Below are 24,691 nucleotides of genomic sequence, written 5' to 3'. Positions count from 1 at the left end.
CAAAGAAAAGAACACCATACCTACAGTGAAACATGGAGGAGGCTCGGTTATGATTTGGGGCTGCTTTGCTGCGCCTGGCACAGGGTGCCTTGAATCTGTGCAGGGCACAATGAAATCTCAAGACTATCAAGGCATTCTGGCGCGAAACGTACTGCCCAGTGTCAGAAAGCTCGGTCATGGGTCCTCCAACAGGATAATGACCCAAAACACACAGCTAAAAGCACCCAAGAACAAAACATTGGACTATTCTGAAGTGGCCTTCTATGAGTCCTGATCTGAATCCTATTGAACATCTATGGAAAGAGCTGAAACTTGCAGTCTGAAGAAAGCACCCATCAAACCTGAGACAGCTGGAGCAGAAGTTTCATTGAAAGCTACAGAAAACGTTTGATTGCAGTGATTGCCTCTAAAGGTTGTGCAAGGGAATATTACGTTAGCGGTCCCTTCATTTTTATCCATCCCTTTTTCATTTGTTTTCTTATTTACAATATTATGTTGAATATAAAATAGCAAAAGCAATGTCTGATTCCTGTGAAATATGTAATAAATAGATGGGATTGATAATGAATGGAAAATGTATAAATTATATGATAAATGCTATTAGTTCTCGAAATTGTTTTCCAAACAATAGCACACACACTATTCTCCTAACATAACAGGTTATAACAAATTTAAAAGCAAAATGTTTCTAGTTGCAACTTCATTACTGATATAAGTACGAAATGTTTTAATAAAGAAATACACCAATAGCCTACACAGAAATAAAGACTATTTAAATGTTTGATTTATCTTAAGAAATAATAAAATACAAACAGAACTATTTGTTACGATCATAGTTTTGAAGTTTGGCATGTTAGAGAAACGCATTAGTCAGCAGAATGACCTCTTCACAATCTTTGGGAACTGAGCATACACTATAGTCTACACCAGATACGTTGCTATGATCTCACTGTTCTCTGGGTTCATTTTCTTAATCGATCCTCTTCCTCTGTTTAACAGCAAGCCCTAATCGTGGCAAGCGAATGGTGCCGTTCGCTTGCCAGACTCCAACCTTTATACTAATTTATACTAAGTCTGGGAACAGATTCTAAAATCAACACCTAATAAACTGTGAACAAATGCGAATGATATCGCACCCGTCAAAATTATTATTTTGATTGAGCATAAAAATCAGTCTACACAGCCTTTCTTCATGCGTTCTTACAACACATCTTCCCCTACCTTTTGCTATTTAAAGAAAATAAAGGCTTACAATTCAAATGTCAAGCTGTATGTCTCAAATTGGTCAATCAAACTATACGACACATTGTTCTGTTCATGCCTCTTACTCATTTCAATTTATTAAATGTGAGTTAAAATGAGTATTCTTAAAAAAGCAAATTAACCAGTCAGCAACATTAAGATGTGGCGTAGAGCGCACTGCGAAAGAGTAGTGTGGAGTAGGGCTTGCTGTTAAGGAGAAAGAAATGATTGAATAACACTAGAACAGCCAAATGCCTATGCCAATTGGTGTTTGAGTTTGTAATAAAAATAAAACCGCAGTTTTAAAAGCATCACACTCCTCCTTCCATGAATTTTCCCAAATAGGCGTATATTATATTGTTCCGTGGTTGGAATTCTAAACTGACTATTTAAAGACTATTTACATGTTGTTTTTTTTTAAACCCTGTTTTCCGACTTGATCCACCAACAGCCCACACCACTTAGTGTAGGCACCCCTCGCTGAATGCATGTCGTCAATGGATGAATGTGCGATAGTCTCAGATGAATGAAAACCTAATTGGGCTATTACAAATGATATAGACTACTTATCACATGGGTTACCGTTTTTCCAATATGAGATTCAGCTTATTGTGTAGGCTAATTAAATAAATTGTAAATCTACATTATTTTAGGAGGGAAAGAGGAACTAAAGTGCACACACATCCGATAACCGCCTTCTGAGCCTACCAGTAGGCTAGCAGCCCCCTTCTAACCCATATCTATGAGGCTGATAACCACTGATAACGCCCATTCAATCCAATGATAACATTCGAACCGCCTGTTCCAATCTTAATAAGGGATTTTGAGGCCAATGTTAGAAACGTTTTAACAAATAGTCTACCATGCGAATCATGTCAATTTACATTTAATGTCAGAGCATTTCGCCAAAAAGAGTAGAAGTAATTAATTTGATCAGGTTAATTTTTATTTAAAAACATTTTGCCTTTATGCTACTTGCAAATATGAATCTTTTAATACTTATATTTTTGATTATATGATATCTGTATGTAATTATATTTAAATTAATACGTTAAAACGTTTTTCTCATGTGTCTAATAGTTCATTTTAATCATTATATAGTGTCCCACTTTATCTAACAGTGTCCCACTCAAAAATAATATTTTCATCCGTTTATTAGGCCCTACAAATGTACTCAATGAAAATTACACAACACTTAACTCAATTCTAATGGAATTATTTAGAATAATTTTTCATTTTCATTTCATTTTGATGATATACAAGGTAAAATAAGAGAGACTGTCAACCAGTTTGCTACAATCAAAGGATATGGGCTTGATTAGCCTTACAAAGGACTACAGCGAGGTTGCTTGGTAAGCACAATAAATTTGATAAAGGAAAGGATGATTTACAGTACACTGTCACGGTGTTACACGTGATCAAGCCAGCCTCCAGCTGCTGGCACCTCTTTCAGTGTCTAATTCACCGTGCCTCATTGGCGGTCTCCACTGTTATGCCCACCTGTTCCTGATCACATAACCCAGTTCCTGATCACATTCCCATCATTATGCGCACCAAATCCTCATTACTAGGCCTACAGCTAAGGAAAACACCAGGGTTTACGTTAGCTGGCAAAGGCTTTTGGACGGTATTTATATGAAAATATCAACCGCCAAAATATCCAGTGAGAAATATGCCAATAGTATGTCAATAGTTTAATACCATATTAAATAGCCTAGTTTTGTGTGACCTGTATGATCTGTTGCAAAGAAAACAGCGAGCCTCCGCTCACTCTCACAATAAGTCGTTACTGAGTCATGCGTTTAAGCTTGGCGCGTGAATCAAAAGCAGCACACACTGGCACCAGCTCCAGCATACGACTCCAAAATGTCGAAGGCGAAACAGACATAACCGGGCTGGTTTAAAAAACTAAAACTAGTGGTGGTGCAACTGAGGCCAGCAAATGAGGTTCAGTAAATTATCTGAGCCTATAGTATAACTTTGGAATCAAACTATTGTGGAAAACGTTTGTTGTCTATAAACATAATTGCGATCTGTCTCAAATAATTTAGATCAGGCAATTATGTAGCTAGCTAATAATTGCGACAGCCCTACAGTTGGTATACAGTATTTAAATATTGCTGTTTAGGTGTAGGCTATTACACAGTATGGCTATTTAAAATGTATGTCCAGTAGCTCATCTGTATATATTTTAACGCCATATTGGCTGATTTGATAAGACAAATAAGCGACTGAAACACGCTTTTGTCACACAAAATAATGTTGCGAAATTAGCCTACATTACAGCATTGCAAAACTATTATAACTTGATTTTAACATACTGAAATTTTGACGTAAAGGAGTTTAATTAAATTACCTATAATCTTTCCACAGAGCTCTCTAATGCCCTGACATCCTATGGAAATGGACGTAAGTCCCATGGTTTTCTAACATTGGCCTGAAAATCCCTTATTCAGATTGTAAACATGATTTTGGAATCAACATTTTGTTCAAAAATATAGTTTTCTATGCTATGAAAATGTAAGAATGTACATTCTAAATATTAATTAAACATCTGGATTTTTTATTCCATCAATATCAAATTGTCAGGCCTACTGTACCTGACTGTTGTAGTCTATCCTTTAGTTATTTGTCAATTCAATTGATTTGGAACATACCATTTTAATACCCTTCTTTGATGACTTCAATGTATGTAGCATATATTACATTGTTCCGTTGTCAGAATTCTATACTCACAAACTGAAAACTATTTAGAGACTAATTACAATTTGTTTGACATGGTATTCCTACTTAATAACTGGTTAGGCATGTGACTGTACAAATATTGTAGCAGGCGGTTTGTCTCACCCGTCTCTCTTTGGGTTAATGTGGAGTAATTTACTTATTGACTCCCATTAATTCTCCATTGCCCCAAATTCATTCTCCACAGACGTGCATTCATTCTCCATTGGCTTCCATTACTTTCCTATGGAGCTCCATGCATTTGCTGATTATTGCGTCGCCATCAGGCCGAACAGCTTGAAACTTTGTAGAGGCCTTCCTGCCATAAGCCTGGGCCAATTTAAGTTTGGTTGTAGTAGGCCTCACCATCTTGCATTAATGAGCATTTGAATTGAGGCGACGGCCACACACATTTTCATTGGCTCATATCATTCATTTTGTTAAAGATGTGATTAATCCTTATACAGAATCTTTAGATATTTGTCCCAACAAGTATTTTTACTATATATTACCAGAGCGTAACTATTATTTCTGAGAATGTACACTTAAGGCCAGTTTCGCCAGACACAGTTTAAGCCTAGTCTAGGAGTGAATAAACATTCTCAGTGGAGTGTTCTATTAAACTAGATTTTTTTTTTGTCCTAGTTTAGGCTTAATCCATGTCTGTGAAACCAGCTCTAAAAGTTTGGGGTTGCATGCAACTTTATCATTTTAACAGGCGTATTGATCAGTAGGAAATCCTATTGCAATTTTGTTAACACAGCTAAAAACTGTTGTGCTAATTAAAGAAGCAATACAACTGGGCTTTAGAATAGTTGTGTACCCGGAGCATCCACAATTTTGGTTTCGGTTACGGGCTTATATTGGCCAGAAACAAAGATCTTTTCTCTGAAAGTCATCAATCGATTCTTCTGAGAAATGAAGGCTAATCCATGTGAGAAATTGCCAAGAAACTGAAGATCTCCTACAACGCTGTGTATCACTCCCTTCACAGAACAGTGCACATTGTCTCTAACCAGAATAGAAAGAGGAGTATATACATTTTTATTTTACTAAGTTCCATCCAAGTACATTAGTGGCGTGAGAGCAATAATCAGATAGTGCTGCACTTTTGATAGGTCGAGCAGAGGGAGCTGTGTACACAATTCAGCTGATTTATGAAGAAATGTTATTACCCTTTAATAAAACCTTTAAATACGAAGGAACAAATAAGGTCCTGACGAAGGGTATTGACAAGATATTGACCAGAGGTATAAAAACATCTTCCCAGGATTTTTCCTGGCTCGGAATGGGCCTTTGGGGTGTGACTACGCACGACAGTATACATGATCGGTCTGTGTACAGTAAAGGCAACGAGTAACCTTATGATATCTGTGCATTTTCCTGTTATTTTTGACCATTTGATAAACAAAGTATATATCATGCTTGAATAAATGAAACCCTATTAACAAAACTGGTTAAAAAAAGTATTACAACATTTGAAGTTTGGGGGTTGAGTTTGATGGAGAGAGGAGTGAGTTTGAGTGAGTGGGGTGTGGGTTGGGGGGAAGGGAGGCAGTGAGTTGCAGAGGTCACATCCTGCTTTTCACCCTCTTCTTATTAAAATAGGTCTATAAGTTCCATTAAACATGTTTCTGAATTTGTTTGCTGGAAATAGCTTGTAGGAAAAGATTCTTACCTCCCTCTATTACCCTCTGTTTCAGTCCCTTTCAAAGTTTTCTGTTTTCTGCTGCTCCTTGCATATTCATTAGCTGCTGCTCCTTTGCCCACGCCCACTCTAACTGTTACCATGGTAGCGGGGAGAGTGTACTAGTGTTGTAGCAGTCTAAACCATACAATTGTTTTGCCCTAGACAACGCTAACATATTCCCGTTTGTAAATATAATATTAATAAATGCATTATTTGTGCAAATCCCCGAAATTATATCCGGCGGGGGATGTGTATTGCTTGACCGACTGAGTCTCCGGGTTTGTATGTGGACACCATGCTAATAGCTAGAAGCTAGCGGTTAGCATTACCGTATACAATGTGGCAAAACACTAGCTAGCTAAAATGTTAGTTTGCCAAAACACTTCTTGGTTAGTTCGTGTACAATTGCAAAATAAAGACAGCTAATTGTATAGAACTACTTACGTGTCCCTAGTCTGCAGGTATTCCACGCAAAGTTGGAATTGCGCACTCTTTTAGCAAAAGTTTCTTGGCTAATCCTGCCTTGTACTGACCGAAGTTGGAGAAACAGCCTGTCTCAAAGTGGTTGGCACAAACCGACAATTTCTTTCTGTAGCAGGGACATTGCCTTCAAAAATGAATTCAAGCCATGCCGCTCTTCTGTCCTCTGCGGCTGGGACGCGATGGAGTGTTTTGTGCTCCTCTTTACAGTCAACAACAGCACAGTTTAATTGGTGCTTCGACATGATGCTTCTGAATCAGTAACAACATGGAGGATATCAGAGAAGAAGTTACTGCTGTACCTGGTGGGTGGAGCCTATAGACGGTGGAAACATTAGGTATGCTCTGTTGGGAGGGGGTGGAGGGTGGGAATATTCAAATTTTTGTCAGAGAAGTTTTCTAACAGCTCACCCAGAGACTGAAGACAGAGGACATTCAGAAACCAATATCTCACTCAAAACAGCATGGATGTTTTTTCAAAGTTTGTATGCGTGTGGAAGCACCAGAGACACAAAAGAACACCCCAAAACCCAGAAAAAGTTATTTTTTCATAATATGGGCACTTTAAGATTACAATTGTAATAAATAATAAATGGATGTGGGCTGAGTCCTGAGTCTATTTATACCTAGTCCAGGTCGGAAGCATGACCAGATGGACAAGGACAGGGACAACACAGGGGGAGGGGGGGTCAGCAGAGTGGCAGGTATCAGGTATCGTCTTGATCTGCTACACAACCAGGAGGACTTTGGGCCGGGACAGCAACGAGTCATTCAAGCCTGGTACTCTGCAGGTGTGGGCCAAGACCTCATAAGTTTAAAACCGGGCAGAAGACGGGGACAATTTTTAAAATGCATTCCTTATATCTACAAGGATTTATAGTGGAGAAGATCTGGCCCTACTCCGGGGAGGCCCTGGACAGGGCCCAACAGGCAGGAAATCAATCCACCCACATTGCCAAGCATCAACCATAAGGACACCAACCAACCACCCTGAATGAGGGCTGAGTATTGCCAGCAGAGTACATTTCTGCTCCAATGAACAGGGTACAGTTTCAGCATGAAAAATCATATGCAAAATGTTAATTCCTAGCTAATTAATATTTTTCCATTGTAGTAATTTAGCATGTTATTATTCCTAAAATGTTTATATTTTTTCAATCAAGTTTTTCATACTTTTCAAATGCATTGTCACATTGAACGAACTGGATAAAAGGTTTGGTATAGTATCATCAACTGAGGTACAAGTTTGTAGGAGAAGCTGACCGTGCTGAAACCTGTATTCAAAATCTAGTCAGATTAGTTAAAACATGAAAACACGATGGACTCAGGCACTCAGTTCATTGGTCAGAAAAAGCTATGCTGTGCCGATCAAAGTCCTCATGGGTATATCTGCTTGTAAACGCTGTGAAACATGCTACCACAAATTGTGATTTAAAAATAAAAATCATTTCAGTGAAATTTTATTGACAAAACTCTGTGTCCGTGTTTTACGTTGTCATGTGTTATTAATGAGTAGCATGATTCCAAATATCAAGTTGGTTACACATATGCAAATTTTTTATAGAACTACAAAAGTAATTCAAAGTTTGCTAATATTTTTTACAAGTGTGCATTTAATTTTTATTTTTACAAATAAACGTATGTCGCTGTTTTAGCTTAATATAAAAAAGGGATATACACCCATTTTAGATGTGGCCTAATTTCTGTGAGAGAAATTGGTCATCGCTTCCATATAAAATATAAAACAAACGTTGTCAATGTGTTTTTTCCTTCTACACATTTATAAACAAACCTGTCGCTTGCGGGGTCGTTTCCGCTGTTTGATGTCCATCTTTGCTTTGTCCAGGTTGTCCAACGAACAACGTTTCTCCCTTTGTGTCCAGTATCGGCTTGCAGCTGCATCTGAGAAGTCAAGTGTGGTGTTCTAGCAATTATAAAATGCTTTATAATCCTTAATTTAATGTTGAGTTTGCAATCAGGCCAGGGGAGAAAATGTAATATAATCTTTGGAGGGGACAATTACATGACATTTTCTCAAGAGCAATTATTGAGGGGGACACCATGTGTGGTGCTATAATACTGTTTTAGTGTGGGCCATCGGTTGGCTCACTATTGTAGCTCTCCAAATTCAGCTTTTATTTGAACCCTACCAACATAAAAAACTTACTGGATCAATCTCACAATAGCTACATGCATGGAGTAGACAAGAACATTGGATGAAACCATTGTGAGACGAATGGCGGGGGTTGCAATTTTTGAAACTTAGAAACGCTCTATTAAACGTCAATAATCATTAAGTGCTTTCATTGCGTTATTAATATTATTGAAATCACATAGTTATGCGTACAGTGATATACTGGGCGGGACAAATCGTAGTTTTCCCCAGGAAGGGATTTTCTCAGTCATTGCTGCTCCATTTTCCATCAATACATTTTTGACTAATCTGATTTACCGTTATTCCCTTGCACACCAGTGTGGACAGTTCTACCTGAGATATGAAAGACAAAACATTTCTTCTTCAGTACAGTATTGGAGCCATCTATCGCAGATGATGTACATATTCAACCAATGCAGTAGAGCAATAAATGTAAATCTTTTTTTGCCATGCTCCTTCTAAGCTTAACAAATACAGCTCTGGAAAAAATTAAGAGACCACTGCAAAATGATCAGTTTATCTGATCTTATGGTATGTGTTTGAGTAAAATGAACAGTTTTGTTTTATTCTAGAAACTGCTGACATTACTCCCAAATTCCAAATAAAAATATTGTAATTTACAGTATTTATTTGTAGAAAATAACTGGTCAAAATAACCAAAAAATATGCATTGTTTTCAGACCTCAAATAATGCAAAGATAACACATTCTTATTTGTTTTTCAACAACAAAATACTAATGCTTTAACTTGGAAGAGTTCAGAAATCAATATTTGGTGGAATAACCCTGATTTAATTTGTCTTGACATGCTCTCCACCAGTCTGTCACATTGCTGTTGGGTGACTTTATGCCACTCCTGGCACAAAAATTCAAGTAGCTCGGTTTGTTTGATGGCTTGTTACCATCCATCTTCCTCTTGATCAAATTCCAGATTCGGTTCAGGTCTGGAGGTTGGGCTGGCCATGACAGGGTCTTGGTCTGGTGTTCCTCCATCCACACCTTGATTGACCAGCCTTGCTGAAGCATCCCCAGATAATAGGCTTGTAGGCCTTTCCAGGTCTCCGTCTAACCATTTGACGACCAGGTGTTGGGGAAAGCTGAAAATGTGACTCGTCAGAGAAGATTTACTCCATTCATCTACGGTCCAATCCTTATCGTCTTTTGTAAACTTCAGCCTGGCTCTTCTTTGCTTCTCATTGATTTCTAGCTTTGCACGACTTCCGCCCTGCCCCTAGGAGCCTTTTTTGAACCGTCCTCGCTGTGCGCTTCACCCCAGCTGCTGTTTGCCATTCTTTTTGTAGGTCACTTGATGTCATCCTATGGTGACATTTGAATGAGTTGATGGTCATCTCTTTCAGTGGGCAGTTGTTTTCGCCCTCTGTAGCTTTGTTGTCCCCAATGTCTGTTGATTGACTTTGTTTTTATGAACTGCCATCTTTGAAATTTTCAAGGTGGAAGCAACCTGACTGTCACTGTATCCCTCTGCCAGTAAAGCCAGAATTGAACCCTTTTCTTCACTCAAAGCTTTTCGTTTCAATTATATTGTCATGCTGAATAGTTATATATTTATTCAAATTGCTTTTGAGGTGCTATTTGCACTCTTTTGCCATCCAGCTCGTCCTATTGCAAGAAGATAGTGATGACCATTAAAGCTATTCACAAGATCATCACAGGATGAGGGTATAAAATATATAGTATCAGATTACTAGAATGTTCTGCAACTTTAGAGGTAAAACAGCATTTAAAAAAAAAAATCTGTCTAAATTGTGATGCCAGTAGATAAAAAAACAGTATTTATCAGACAGGGCCACGTCAAAGCTAAGAGTTATTTCAGTGAAACTGCTGTCATTCAAGCCTGTGTCTGTACTTAACACTGAACAAAATTATAAACGCAACACTTTTTGTCTTTGCACCCATTTATCATGAGCTGAACTCAAAGATCTAAGACTTTCTCTATATACACAAATGGCCTATTTCTTTCAAATATTGTTCTCAAATCTGTCAAAATCTGTGTTAGTGAGCACTTCTCCTTTGCTGGGATAATCCATCCACCTCACAGGTGTGGCATATCAAGATGCTGATAAGCATGATTATCGCACTGGTGTGCCATAGGCTGGCCACAATAAAAGGCCACTCTAAAATGTGCAGTTCCATCACACAGCAGAATGCCACAGATGTCGCATGTTTTGAGGGAGCGTGCAATTGGCATGCTGACTGGAGGAATGTCCACCAGAGCTGTTGCCTGTGAATTGAATGTTAATTTCTCTACCATAAGTCGCCATAAGTACATCCAACCGGCCTTACAACCGCAGACCATGTGTAACCACACCACACACAGATACCGTGACAAGATCCTGAGGCCCATTGTTGTGCCATTCATCCAAGACCATCACCACATGTTGCAGCATGATAATACAAAGATCTGTATACAATTCCTGGAAGCTGAAAACATCCCAGTTCTTGCATGGACAGCATACTCACCGGACATGTCACCCATTGAGCATGTTTGGGATCGGCGTATACGACAGCATGTTCCAGGTCCTTCCAATATCCAGCAACTTCGCACAGCCATTGAAGAGGAGTGGGCCAACATTCCACAGGCCACAATCAACAACCTTATCAACTCTATGCGAAGGAGATGTGTTGCACTGCGTGAGGCAAATGGTGGTCATTCCAATTTGTATGCAGTTTATTAGGAGTTGATTTTAGAATCCGTTTGCCTACTTAAAAATAATAATTCAGATAATTTGTATAAAGGTTGGAGTCTGACAAGTGAACGGCACAATACGCTTAGCTCGATTAGGGCTTGCTGTTAAAAAGAGGAAGACGATCGATTAAGAAAATTAACCCAGAGGACAATGTGATCATAGCAACATCTTTGGTTTTGCCTATACTGTATGCTCAGTTCCCAAAGATTGTGAGGAATTCATTATGCTGACTAATTTAAATATAAAACATTTGTTGGATCATAGAATTTGTTTTATTGCTGTTTAAATCTAGGCAATTATACAGTATGGCTATTTAAGCGACTGACGCATTTGTCTATTAAATACAATAGAGTAAATTCTGACATTTGCCAACTGTCTTGAATTAAGATGTGTTTTTCTACCATGCTGTACTTGATTATAACAAATTGTTCTGCTTTGTATTTAATTTTTTCTTAAGATTATTCAAATGTTTAAATAAGTAGTTTTTATTTCTGTGTAGGCTATTTGTATATTTCTTTATTAAAAATGTCATTATTGTATCAGTGAAGTTGCAACTAGAAACATTCCACTTTTAAATTCGTTATAACTTATTTTAGGAGAACTTTGTGAACATTGTGTGTACTGTCGTTTAGAAAATGATTTTCAAGAACCAATTGCATTTTCAGCGTTCTAGCTTCCCCATGTGTTTGGAATAGTGCAATCACAGTTTGACGCAATCTACCGTCTGTTGACGCAATCAACCTGATCTTACCGTGGTAAGAAAACGCTGTAATTAAACGAGCGACATCTGTACATCCCAAGGTCATGGGAGCTTTGTTAGGATATGTCAACATGGACTCCATTAAATGCCAACTAATCTTTGCCTAACCTTTCAGCCCCTGCCAGGAGACACTGTTGATTCAGCAGACACCGTTTTCTTATCGATGTCTTGTGTAGTTTCGGGGACTATGTGTGATGTATGCTATACAGCACAAGTCACTAGATGTCTGTCATTAGATTGTTGGCATTGGGCTATTTTCGGTCTTTTAGCACTTTTAGTGTTTTATTTATATTTTTGTATGTATTATGCATGCTTATCCATGTTATTGACCGTATAGTTTTTTTCCCCTATTCTTTTCCCCTATAGATTATTGGCATTGGTCTGTGTGGGGTGTTTGAACTAATCAAGGAGACACGGTTCTCCCACCCCTCACTATGCCTGCGGAGCCTACAGGCCCTGCTGGACATGCTGCAAGGACAGCAACCAGAGGGATTCCAGACAGAACCTCCTGATGTACTAGGTCAGTAAACTCACACTCACAATCTCTATCCATGTTGGGACAGAAATGGTTTTCTACCAATTAAAAAAAATTCTTAACCTAACCCTAACCATTAACCAAAAATCTAAACCAAAACCTAACTTCTTTCTTTTAACCCAATTGTAAGAAAATCTTACCTCTAAGTGTGAAATTGTTGTTTTCGTTATGGAATTTTCTTTGGTTTCTACCAGCTTAGTTAATGGTGAACAGACACACAAATGCATGCAACACATGCATGCACACAGACAAAACAAACACAGATACACAGTCATGCATTTATGGAAGCCATCACATAAGCATTTAAATTAATATTTTTGTATAGACCACACAAACCTATTGCACATACGCATCCCCTCCTAATCCTCCATTTCCTCCCTACAGAATCTCTATTCCACCTGCTGCTGGAGACAACAGTGCGAAGCACTGTAATGAATGATCCCACGGGGCAGGCACTTGCTGCCCTGTCCTGTGCCTGCCTGTTCAGTCTGGTGGTGTCCTGGGGAGACACGGGCAAGACTCTGCAGGCTGTCTCCGCTATCCTCACCAACAACGGCAGTCATGCTTGCCAGACTATTCAGGTGCGAAAACAACCATATAATGGTTTTGTTCATACAATGTTCCAAAATGTGAACAGTGATTGGGGTAGTTTTTATGACTGGTAATATGCACTCTGGAAGAAATGAAAGGTAAGAGTCACATTAGATTAGATTCTGCATTATTGTCTTTATACATGTACAAGTACAGTACAACAAAATGCAGTTAGCATCTAACCAGAAGTGCAAATAGAATGAGGCAGAAAATTTTAGCCAGATCACAATTATGTTTATAGTCAACAATCACTTTGCACATAATTTTTATTCCAAAGTCACTCAACGTCTGACCTCTGTGATTGCCAACAACTAGGTACTAGGTTTTGCCACCTAGTACTAATACTGGTCGAAGACTTATTTCACTCATTACCATGCAAATCAATTTATAAAATTGTATTTTTCTGGATTTCTTTGTTGTTATTCTGTCTCTCACTGTTCAAATAAACCTACCAGTTAATTATAGTCAGTGGGCAAACATAAAAAAATCAGCAGGGTATCAAATAATCTTTTCCTTCACTGTAGATAAATCAGTACAACGTAAATGTTGTTGTTTAAAAAGAGGGAATACCCACATAATGGACTTGCTGTGCTCCAAGCATTGTGCCCACACGTCTCATTACGTGTGGTTATTTTTGAAATGAAAATAATAAATAAATTGAAATAAATATATTATGGTTGTTAGGCTGTTGTGTTCTTTTGTGTTGTCATTATGCTCATGTTTGGATAGGCCTATTTTTAATTAACAATGTGTGTCACAGAGCTATCAGGGGGTGCGCGCACTTGAGAAGGTATGGAAATTGTCGGCGCCTATGGATATTCTTTTAATCTAAGCCACAAAGGGCAGCTAAAACCTCTGGTTCTGTCAGTGAAAACTAAAAATAGGATTTCCATTTTCCAGGGTAACTAATGGCAGGGAACAAGACAAAGTCAGCAGTCTGGTCATGATTACAATGTCCATTTTTACATTCAAATAAAAAACCTGCAGAGAGAAAGTGCTTATTAAAAGCATTAGAAATATAATTTTCTCAATTAGAGTAGGGGTGTCTGAGGTAATTTTTTTGGGCAGGCAAATAGCAGAATTCCCCTGTTTCAGTGAATTAACAGTTTTCCAAAATTTTACAGGATCTCCAGCTGAATCGGACATTGCGCTAAGGAAATAGTTTAATTTACCCTTTTTGATAGCTGCTATCCATTTATTTCTTAATTGCCTAAAAATAATCCAATCTGCTGGGGCACCAGTTTTCCTAGCTAAGGCCCAAGCCTGATTCTTTAGCAGAAAAAGGTTAGATAATTCTGGGGAGAACCAAGGATTAGTTAGTTTTTTACAAGAGGATTCTTGAGCAGAGCATGTTTATCTGATGGAGAGGAAAAAATAAAACCTAAAAAATGAATTGCTAAAACTGGGTCCAGAGTAGAATAAATAGATAAGAGCTCTCAATTATATAAATCAGAGATAAAAGCTTGCTGAGAGAAGTGTTTATAATTTCTCTTTAAAATTTTACGGGGGTTCAGGGTAAAGGGGGGCGATGCCAATCCCCAACCCTTGCCCCGAATATCCTGAGACAACGTGTACTTTATGTATTATAACATAGCAATTGGAAGAATTACATACAATCTGTGTTGTCTCCACAGGTTGATCTGGGTAATTTGATGGAAGTGTATTCACCTTTAATCTTCTATGTGAACGTGGGTCACTATCCTCTGCAGTAAAATGTTTCTCGCATACTCGTATGTCTCATTGACCAAGTTGCTCCATTGATTGTCCCCCAATACAACTTGGGAGAGGCAGAGGTATTGTCCCAATTGCAGAGCGAGTATAATTTATTTTCAAACCAAACACCAGGAGCAGGCAAACAGCATGGTTAGATGTGAATTGGCAGAAGTCAATACAAACAAAGGAAATCCAGAAGTTCAAAGTTTATTTATCAAATGCACCGAATAATTAACGCAGCGTCATCCTGCACAATGAAATCCTTGTGACATGGTACACGACATCTAAGCTATAGCAATAATATACATAAATGTAAACTAGCAGCCATTTAAAAGGAGTAGAATGGGGAATATGAACAATATGGGTAGAACATTTTAATATTAGATATAGCAAGGAAAGCAATAATGTACAGAACTTTGTAAACTAACAGCAGGGTGAAGGCAAAATCCAAAATACAAGTGTGTATGTCAAAAAGGCTCAGGCGAAGGTACAGACTTGGATAAGCTAAATTGTAAACACGGAAGGCATGCTAGGATCAAAGAACGTTAGAAAGCTATCACAAACTCTTGAGCGGGTTTAGTATTTCGATAATTGGGAACTGTGAGGTGTGCTGCATTCGTTGTCATTGGGAACTGGAGGATCTTGGGATCTGCAGGATGTCTTCCTGGTGATGTGGTTGAGAGATGTTACTGTGAATAGAACCATACTGATGTGGCAACGAGTGAAACCTCAAGTCTCCTCTCCCACGTCCCTTGTACCTTGTACCTAATGACAACAGCATTTTCCACAATTACAAATGTTATTGTGATGTCCACTGACACAAATAGGTTGCATCGCCTTGCTTGCCCATCTTCACATAGTTTGTTGAAGGATAAAGTTCACACTCACCTCGATGACATTACTGCCGAAGAACAGAAGCTGTGTATGGTGGCTATAGGAAATAGTTTGCTTGTGCCTGTTTGAATTCAGCCAATTCCAACGGTTGTTTTGTCAGAAAACAGTTAAGCTTGACAGATTACCAAATGTAGTTGTTTTCCATCAATAACGTGTAAAACATTTTTGTTTTTGGCAGAAATAATGGTGCCATGCTGTTCAAAATTTGAATAAGTGCTTATTTTCTTCTTTCTTCACTCCCCGTCCCAGGTGCCAACCATTCTGAATGCACTACAGAGGAGTGTGCAGGCCGTATTAGTGGGAAAGATCCAGATCCAGGATTGGTTTGGCAATGGTATCAAGCGAGCGGCGCTGATGAATAAGTGGGTACTGAAGGAGGTGACCATCGATGCGGATGAGCGCTGCCTGCTGCAGACAGATGGTTCTTTCCTCTATCTGCTCTGCAAGGATGGCCTTTACAAAGTGGGCTCAGGCTACAGTGGCACTGTCAGGGTACGTTGTTTGTAAAAACGTATTGAAGTATTTCTGAACGTTTTCATATTATTTTATTGCTTTATATATATTATATGTGAACATACTATAAATGTGAAGTATGAAGAAATTGACAAATATTTATATATGACTAGAAATTACAAAATAGTATTTTCGGTAGTAATAATTGTTAGACGTTAGACTTTTGTTTGATGACTAGTATGGTCGTTAATATTCCCGAATTCTAGACATATAGAGCGACTACTGGACAAATATTTTGAATAGCCATATAATAGCCTACATTTTAACAGCAATGAAACACAAACGCTATGATCCCACATGGGTATTTTAACTCTTCACAAACTTTGAACCCAGCATATAGGCTACAACAATAAAATAAAACAAATAGCATTCCTATTGTTTATTAAAGACTTCAGCCTACATTAAATGTATGTCTCTTTGCATTTCAAGCCCATTAAATTGAATAACTTGAAAATAAGGTGAATGAAGAAGCGATTAGTTCGAAAAAAATAAAATATTACACTGGTTGGTCCGAATTCCATGTTTTTCAAATTCCTGTTTATTTGTGGCGCATCCTCATTGAATAGAAGTGCTCCACTGCTTGTGTCTGTATAAACCTGCGTGACAATCAAAATCAGGGGATTTTAGAGACTTCGGTTAATATGTTAACCCATATGTTCTTAACCACTTTCAGCTTTGAGATGAGCCTGTCTTTTCTTGACTTGGTCACATTATCACAGTGCTGTACAATTGCACTTCGGTGTTGTGTTAAATTAACAGCTTATGTTTGGTTGGAGTATTGACTGGGTTCTGTAAGTGCAGAGGTTTTCAAATTGGTGGACCCTTCAGTAAAGCCGTTTGTCCTCTCACAAATGGTGAAGAACTTTTAGTCTATTCTGTCTACCTTTTCATCTCTTAACCATTTGAACTTGACCCACCATTCTGGTTTGAAAAATATTTTGTCTGCTGTTGCATCTTCCATTTCTTGAGTGACAGGAGCTTGATGCTTTTCTGTGGTCTTGCTGGCTTCGGTTGCAACATCATGCAATTAAAATTTTTTAAAACTTTTTTAAACATGCTATTAATCAATTAATTAATTAATTTATTTGGCATCTTTCCCACCAGACATTTTGGTTGTTGATATTTTCATCTGCTGGATAACAGTATACACGTGATACTGGCGAAATGCCTGCGTGTGCCGGCTAACGTAAACCCTGGCACTAATATAATAAAATCATACAAATATAAAATAAAATGTTGAATACAATGTAAAATAAAATGCGTGTACATCAAGAATAGCAATCATATCGATCAATTAAAAGGTAATTTATTTTAAAAAAAGAACATTGCGCTTACGGCCACTTCGCAAGGCATTCCGTATTTTGCGTGTCTGACAGCCAAAAGCCCTGCGTCTTTTCTTTGAAAATTTATGACATTCTTTGCTAAGTTTATTTTGGTTTTCCAGTTTATTTTTAAAGGTAAGATAATCTGAATGTTTCTGCAGTCTTTCCCTGTATACAAACATTTACTGATCTGGATGAAAGAATGAATGAGTCCCAGCCAACGAAATATGGAATATTTAAGATTTAAAAAACATTCTGTACATTTGTCTAATATTTTTGGAATGTATGTTAAGGATAGGGATGCACCGATACCACTTTTTTCAGACCGAGTACATGTACGAGTACTTATATTTGGGTACTTGCCGATACCGAGTACCGATACCAAGTATTCAAAGCTGCACTAGGTAGGATTTTTCTGTAAAAAACAAAAGTGTTGTCCCCTATAAACATGTTGTGGGCCGGGTTCTGGTGTTTCCACGATTCTCTCGTCTTTTCACTTAACGAAGAAGTCAAAGTAAACTTCATAAGAAATGTTAGTCAATTAAACACAATGCTTAGTGTCTAGCTAAATATTCAGACTTGGCGTGATGTCAATGCATGACAAAATGATCTAATGTCAAGACGCAATTTTAAGACAATCGGGAACACACGTGTTGTTTCTGTTTTTATCTTTAGCATACTGGCCACACACAAAACAACTCGTCACCACAGCCTCAGAATCCTAATGTAGCAGCCTCTTAAAACTCTATCCCCAAATCTCACAAAACGTTATTTTTCTATGTGATGCTACAAACTTGTTTTTTATGTATTGCAATAATGTCAACCCTTAAAATCAGTCTTTCTTCCTTGTCAACTTTATTCCTTGTTAACATTATTTGACAATACTTATTTAACCTAATTACTCCCCCCTAATTAATCATTCTTTAAAACTGTTCATGAATCGCCTCCCAGATTTATATGACAATCCTTCTCTAAACTATTGAGCAGAATCAAAATAACAACAATAACATCATTGTTTTTTTATATTAGAAAGGTTCTCTACATTAACTTAAGCTCTAACCATTTCTGAATGTGCGCCACCTTATAATATTTATTATCTTATACAATGTTATATAAATTGTAATTTGTTTAATTTATATTTTACCCCAATATTTTCCTTCGAAAATATTAACATTATACACAACCCATCGCAGGCTTTTATTTTGAAGGCAAAATATGAAAACCGGAAGTCTTATTGCTGCCGCCAAATCTCTAACTTTGCTTGCATGATGCTAATCCATTGTAGCTATCGAGTTGTGAAAGTTAGCTAGCTAGCTTCTTTCTTTGAGTTGTCGCTGAGACGAGTGCTACCTTAATATAAATGTGACATGATTTTTGTCCAAATTGCTGTTGTTAAATTAGTGTTTTTCCTTTCCTCCTCTTGGCAATTTAGCAGAGCTTTCAGTCTACTTGTCATTGCTGACATCTCCGTCCCCCCACTCTACCAATCTGAGTTCTGTATTCTATACTTATGTGTCCAGAGGCACATTATGAATCTATTAATTAAATAATGCCTTTTATGTTTCATTAAAACAATGATTTTGATTCATATTTGATAGTCATAGATCATTTGAAATTATGAATCATTTGCAGAATAAATTCTTCAAAGCTTTGAAATAAAACAAACCAGAATAAAATACATCAACCTTTTTGTTATTTCGTTATAAGCAGTTGTTATTGAGCATATCTGGTGGCGCAGCCAGTCATAATCAGGTGGTGCAACCCACAAACTTACATTTAAAAACATCAATTATTGCAGTGTTCTTTCTCCCTGTGGGACATTGGATGTTTAAAAACATAAATATGCATCAGTTTCCATGAAATGTAATAAAGGTGCCATAGATAAAGAATTGAAAGGGGAATTTATTGTGTTACCATACAATAATTTATATGTCCTTGTTTGCAGTTGTGTGAAAAAGATTGAAAGTGTATTATTTAACATTAAAATACGGTTCCACCACCTGATATTTCTTGGGTGGTCAATTCAGAAATCTTGTTAGAACATTCTGAAATGCCATCTTAAAAGCTATGAAACAAACAAGAATACACAGAATACATTTTTGTGAACATAAGAATGCATTTTACATCAACCCCCCCATTTTGCAAACCTAATTTGTCATTGACCCATTTGTAGTTGCATTTGTGATGGTAATTCCATCAATAGGGATTCTTAAAGGAGTAAGTACAGAGATTCTCTTGGCGTAATTAACAGTTTATTTGTAAATAGAGAGACGTGTCAAAAACAGAATAACCCTCTGAGGAATCTCTGAGGTACATACATGAACAATCAGTGTTTATTACAATTAAAATGGGTGTGGTAAGTTACCGCGCAGCTGTCCTATGTCTGTAATACACATTCCCTTTGTTCTGTCAATACCTAGGTTTTAACCAAGGGTCAGGAAGTCCTCCCCCAAATTAAACCAAGGACCTTGTGGGTAAACTTTTCAACGCCAAGGGATACACAGCATCTGGACAGAGAACAGATAAACTGATAGCCAGACCATCCAATAATGATCATAAACAAACACCAGATCCCCTCTCCTAATTTTCCTTTTCTTATCTAAACATGGGGACTCAGTACCTTTAACTAGTTAACCCATTTATACATATATTTATATTATATATAGGATGAAGTATACATCAGTTCAAGAATTTCCATAACACATTCTAAACATGGTTCAATATGCGTGTGTGTGTATTTCAGGGTCATGTGTATAATTCCACATCACGCATCAGGAATCGGAAGGAGAAGAGATCATGGTTGGGCTTTGCTCAGGTAACTTATTCTTAGATTCCCTTTTCATAAATCAAAATGAAAATGCAACAGTACAATTAAGAGTTTCAGTATGCTGGAATTCAATTTAATTACCGTTAATGGTTGTCTTGTATTAGTATTATTTTATTAGGTCACAGCATTGATTTGTCCACTATTTGACCCAATTACAAAGTCTTTGTGTTAATTTCTTAGGTTGATCTTAGGTTGATCTTCTCCTAATATATCCCTATGGGAATTTGGAAGAAGTAAACATTTACCAGCAAAATAAATGCTGGTAAATGGTATCCATTGCATTTAATATATTATCAAGCACTGTTTTTGTGTTCCTTTCCAATATAAAACAAAATCCCACTCTCAAATTAGGGATTTGTTAGGGTTGCTTTTCACATTGTGAGAAATGCAGTCCTAAAAGGTGTGTGTGCTTGTATACAGGGATGTCTGTTATACCGGGATATGAGTAACAACTACAGTACATCAGCAATTAAGATCAACCCAGAGACTCTGGAGCATGAGGGAACCATCACCATGCCAGGTACATGACAATACACACTAACAACTCCATTATACGCCTATTGTTTATAATAAACAATGCGTAAGCAGGCATTTGTAAGCTTGTATCACTTTCAAATTACAAATCTTCATTAAAATTGCAACTATCCCAGGCCAGTGTGGGCTGCTACTAACCAGTTAAACTAGTGGTTCCCAAAGTAGGGGTCGGGCCCCCCCGGGGGGGGTCGCGAGACAGTGAGGAGGGGTCGTGAGATGATTTCCAGAAATCAAGGAAAAAAATAAATTATAGTCATTAAAATTTAAAATAAAACCATGCTAATAAAAAGGCATCAGCCTTTGTATTTTTCTTGTCCCCTCGTGACCCCTGAGGTGATTATGACAGATTAATGACATATTAGCAACAACATCACTTAGAGCAGGTCAGTTTACAGCACCGTGTTAAACATTCTGATGTGCACATAGGTAATGTTTTAGGGTTTCAGCTCAGAATAGTATTTTTGTCGAAATGAAACGCTGGTTAATATTGGCCAGGGACAAAGCAGGGAGGCCAGCAGAGAGGCCAACGAAGGAGAGCGGAGAAGCACCACCGTCAGAAAGGCCATCGACTTCAGGTACAGGAAGAGACCGGCGTGTGCATAAGACAGACATCCATCCGCAGTCGGATCAGTCTTCCTCCAAGTGTAGAAAGTATAGAGAGGATTTTATCCAGTATGGATTCATATGTGTCATCGTCCACAAAGTACAACATCCCCAATGTGTATTGTGCACTGAGGTTCTTGCACATGAAAGCCTAAAGCCTGTAAAAATGCTACAACACTGTAAACAAAGCACCCCTCTCTCACTGCTAAACCAGTAGATTTTATTCCAGCGAAAGGAGCAAGAGTTGCAAGGCCAAAAGAAAGTCCTAACTAAACAAACAACAATCCCTGCCAAAGCCCAACAGGCATCAAATGAGGTGGCATATTTAATTGCACAGGCTCTTGCTATACATCAGGCTATGCATGGGGATGAACTGGCCTGTGAGCTAGAATCAGTGCTGCTGTCCAGCGGGACTATTGCCCGGCGCATCTCCAACATGGCCCTTTACATAAAGTGTCAGCTGGTGGACAGAGGGAAGAAAGAGAAATATGCTTTACAGTTAGATTAATCTGCAGATGTATCAAACTCTGCCCAGCTGCTTGTATTTGTCAGATACAGTTTTGACGGAACGTGCAGAGGCGAGGACATTTTCACAAAACTGGACGACAAACTAATAGAACAGGGCCTGTCTTGTGACGAGTGCTTTGTTGTGTGTACAGAGGGTGCTGGAGTGATGCAGGGGAAAAAGAAAGGTCTTAAAGCAAGAGTCTTACAAGTGGCTCCTCACGTAAATTTCACACATTGTATTATACATGGAGAAGTTCTAGCGAGCAAAAGACTCAACCCAGAACATAAATGTGTTCTTGAGACTACGATATATATTGTCAATTAAATAAAAATGCGTCCCTTCAATATCAGGCTCTTTTCCACTCTTTGTAATGAACTGGGATCGGAGCCTGAGTGCTTGCTGTTCCATACAGAAGTCTGGTGGCTTCCGCGAGGGAATGTGCTCAGCCACCTGTATGAGCTTCGGGACCAAGTGCTCTTATCACCTTCAAGGCCTCCTGGAACACTTGAACAAGTATTTCCCAGAGGAAACCGCTCCAGAACAATATGACCTGATAAGATCACCATTCACTGTAACGAGGGCAAATCATCTGACATCCAACCTGGAGGACGCATTGGTTCAAGTGACCGAACCTTAAAGGCAGCGTTTAATTTCAAGACACTGGCTGAGTTTCTGATTTCAGTCGAGAGGGAATACCCACAGTTATCCAAGTCCGCTATGGATATAGTGATGCGGTTTGACACTACCTACTTGTTCTAAAAGACTTTCTCGGCACTCATGTACCTTAAAAATAAATAAAGAGCGCGAATGAACGTGGATGATCTGCGAGTGGCGGTCTCCAAAATTAAACCAAGAATGGACTTGCTGTGCTCCAAGCATTGTGCCCACCCATCTCATTAGGTCAGGTTTACGTTGAAATGAAAGTAATGGATAAATAAAAAATTAAATAAATTACAGTTGTTAGGCTGTTGTGTTCTTTTGTGTTGTCATTATGCTCATGTTTGGATAGGTCTATTAGTGCTTGTTCGCGGATGCGCTCAGTGTTTGTATACTTTAACCACCTCCGTGGATGCGGGGGTCGCGAGTAACTGGCACCGTTATTTTGTGGGTCATAATGTTATGGCTGATTGGTGTATATCGTTACACAATTCGGTAGACGTTCCAAATAACACCAGGACATAAAGAGTGAAAGCATTTTCCAATCGACCACACAGTGGCACCATAATGACTTTGTGATGATATCTTTTCATCCGGGTCAATGTGATGACGTTTGGCATACATGCTCAGGGTTACGAATCTAGCAAATGAATGTATGGAAATTCCATTTGACCACATGTGGACACTATCAGACACCGCCTTTAATAGCATTTAGCCTTCTAACCATTTAATGTAAGCCTAAAAGTAGGATTCTGCTTTAAGCATTTGTAGTTTAACATAATGTTTTCATTTTTAAGTGCCTCATTCTTTTATGCTGGACTACGTAAGCCACGTATGTGGGATATTGAGAAAATAAAAATCTGTCCAGCTGTGTAGCTGATCCTTTATTTATATATTTAATGTTTTTGGGCATTTTAAAATCAATATTTTCCCCTGAAATGGTGGCCATTGCCAATATCAGCTCATATCCTTGGTAAAGGGAGTGACATGAAATGCACTGATATTGCTCAGCTATTCTGTCCACAGGTCTACATGCAGATGGCCAGAACATTGTTTTTACTGATGGAGAGTACATTAACCAGATTGCTGCCTGCAAAGATGTGAGTCTACATGGACACATGCACCAGAACAAATACTTCCTATTTTCCCTGTCCCAAATCCTATCCATAATCATAACCTATCCCTTACCTCAATAATCTATACTCTATGCTTAGACTTAACCTAAACCTGCTGCCTAACCCTTAACACACACACAACCATATTTCCTGAACCTATTACTGACCCCAATTTGAACCCTAAACACAATCTTAAGTTTTAGCCTAAACCTAACTCCTAAACCACACATCCGCAGACACATAAAGAGAAACAAAGAGTGTGGAGAACTCTCTCTCCATTTTTGATTAAAGTATCATATCTTAAGCTATTCACATGTCAGTGATGTCTGACTTTGTGTTTTCTTATGTCACTCCAAATGTAGGTTTGCAATATTCAAATTCCAAATTGTCCCAGGTGTTCCTGAAATCCTGATGGTGTGGAATCTGGAGTCAAGCATTATCCACAAAAAATCCTTGTTATATTTGAAGGCAGAATTGAATAAACCATTGCCATATATTCCTTAGGATGGGTTTGTTGTGCGAATCTACGCTACCAGTACCGACACGGCACTGCAGCAGGAGCTCCAGCTGAAGCTGGCTAGGAAGTGTCTCCATGCCTGTGGAATCTCTTTGTTTGACCTGGAGAAAGACCTACACATCATCAGTGAGTTAGTGACTGTGCTGCAGTAATGTTTCTTTTATATGCAGGTCTAGGATCTCTTTGACAATCCTTACATTTATTGGGGAAAATGCAGAACTGAAAAGTTGTCTAGGCGTAACTTCATCCTACAACACCTTGTTTTGCCACATATTGTTTCAATTTGGTGTGGTCATTTGCAATACAGTGTCTGCCTGCAGAAATCCACATATTAAAAATGTATTTGTATCTTTGTTTTCTCAGGTACAGGGTTTGATGAGGAAGCGGCTTTGCTGGGAGCAGGCAGGGAATTTGCTTTGATGAAAACTGCCTCAGGAAAGGTAATAACTGTACAGTATGGGAGTCATTCAACAGTAGCATGCATATTTAGAGTGTATGAACTTCCTTTTTTTTTTGAAGGGGTTAGTGGAGGGCCCTAACTTCTTTGTGAAGGCCTTGAGTTTCCGAACAGACATCCCGTACAATCATTGATTTTGAATGTCAAGTG

General features: G+C 38.2%; 1 protein-coding gene across 1 annotated transcript in view; it reads left to right on the top strand.

Moving 5' to 3' along the window:
* Positions 1–24,691, top strand: part of mycbp2 (MYC binding protein 2) — a 331,873-nt gene that overhangs the window by 41,838 nt on the left and 265,344 nt on the right. Inside the window, 8 exon segments of the mRNA XM_020054739.3 lie at positions 12,122–12,275; positions 12,675–12,871; positions 15,738–15,980; positions 20,067–20,138; positions 20,571–20,670; positions 23,479–23,552; positions 24,072–24,210; positions 24,448–24,524. Coding sequence (XP_019910298.2) covers positions 12,122–12,275; positions 12,675–12,871; positions 15,738–15,980; positions 20,067–20,138; positions 20,571–20,670; positions 23,479–23,552; positions 24,072–24,210; positions 24,448–24,524 — 1,056 coding nt within the window.

Source organism: Esox lucius, chromosome 16 (assembly GCF_011004845.1).
Source record: "Esox lucius isolate fEsoLuc1 chromosome 16, fEsoLuc1.pri, whole genome shotgun sequence".
In the NCBI taxonomy this organism is placed as follows: Eukaryota; Metazoa; Chordata; class Actinopteri; order Esociformes; family Esocidae; genus Esox; species Esox lucius.
This window is presented reverse-complemented; position numbering and strand designations above follow the sequence as displayed.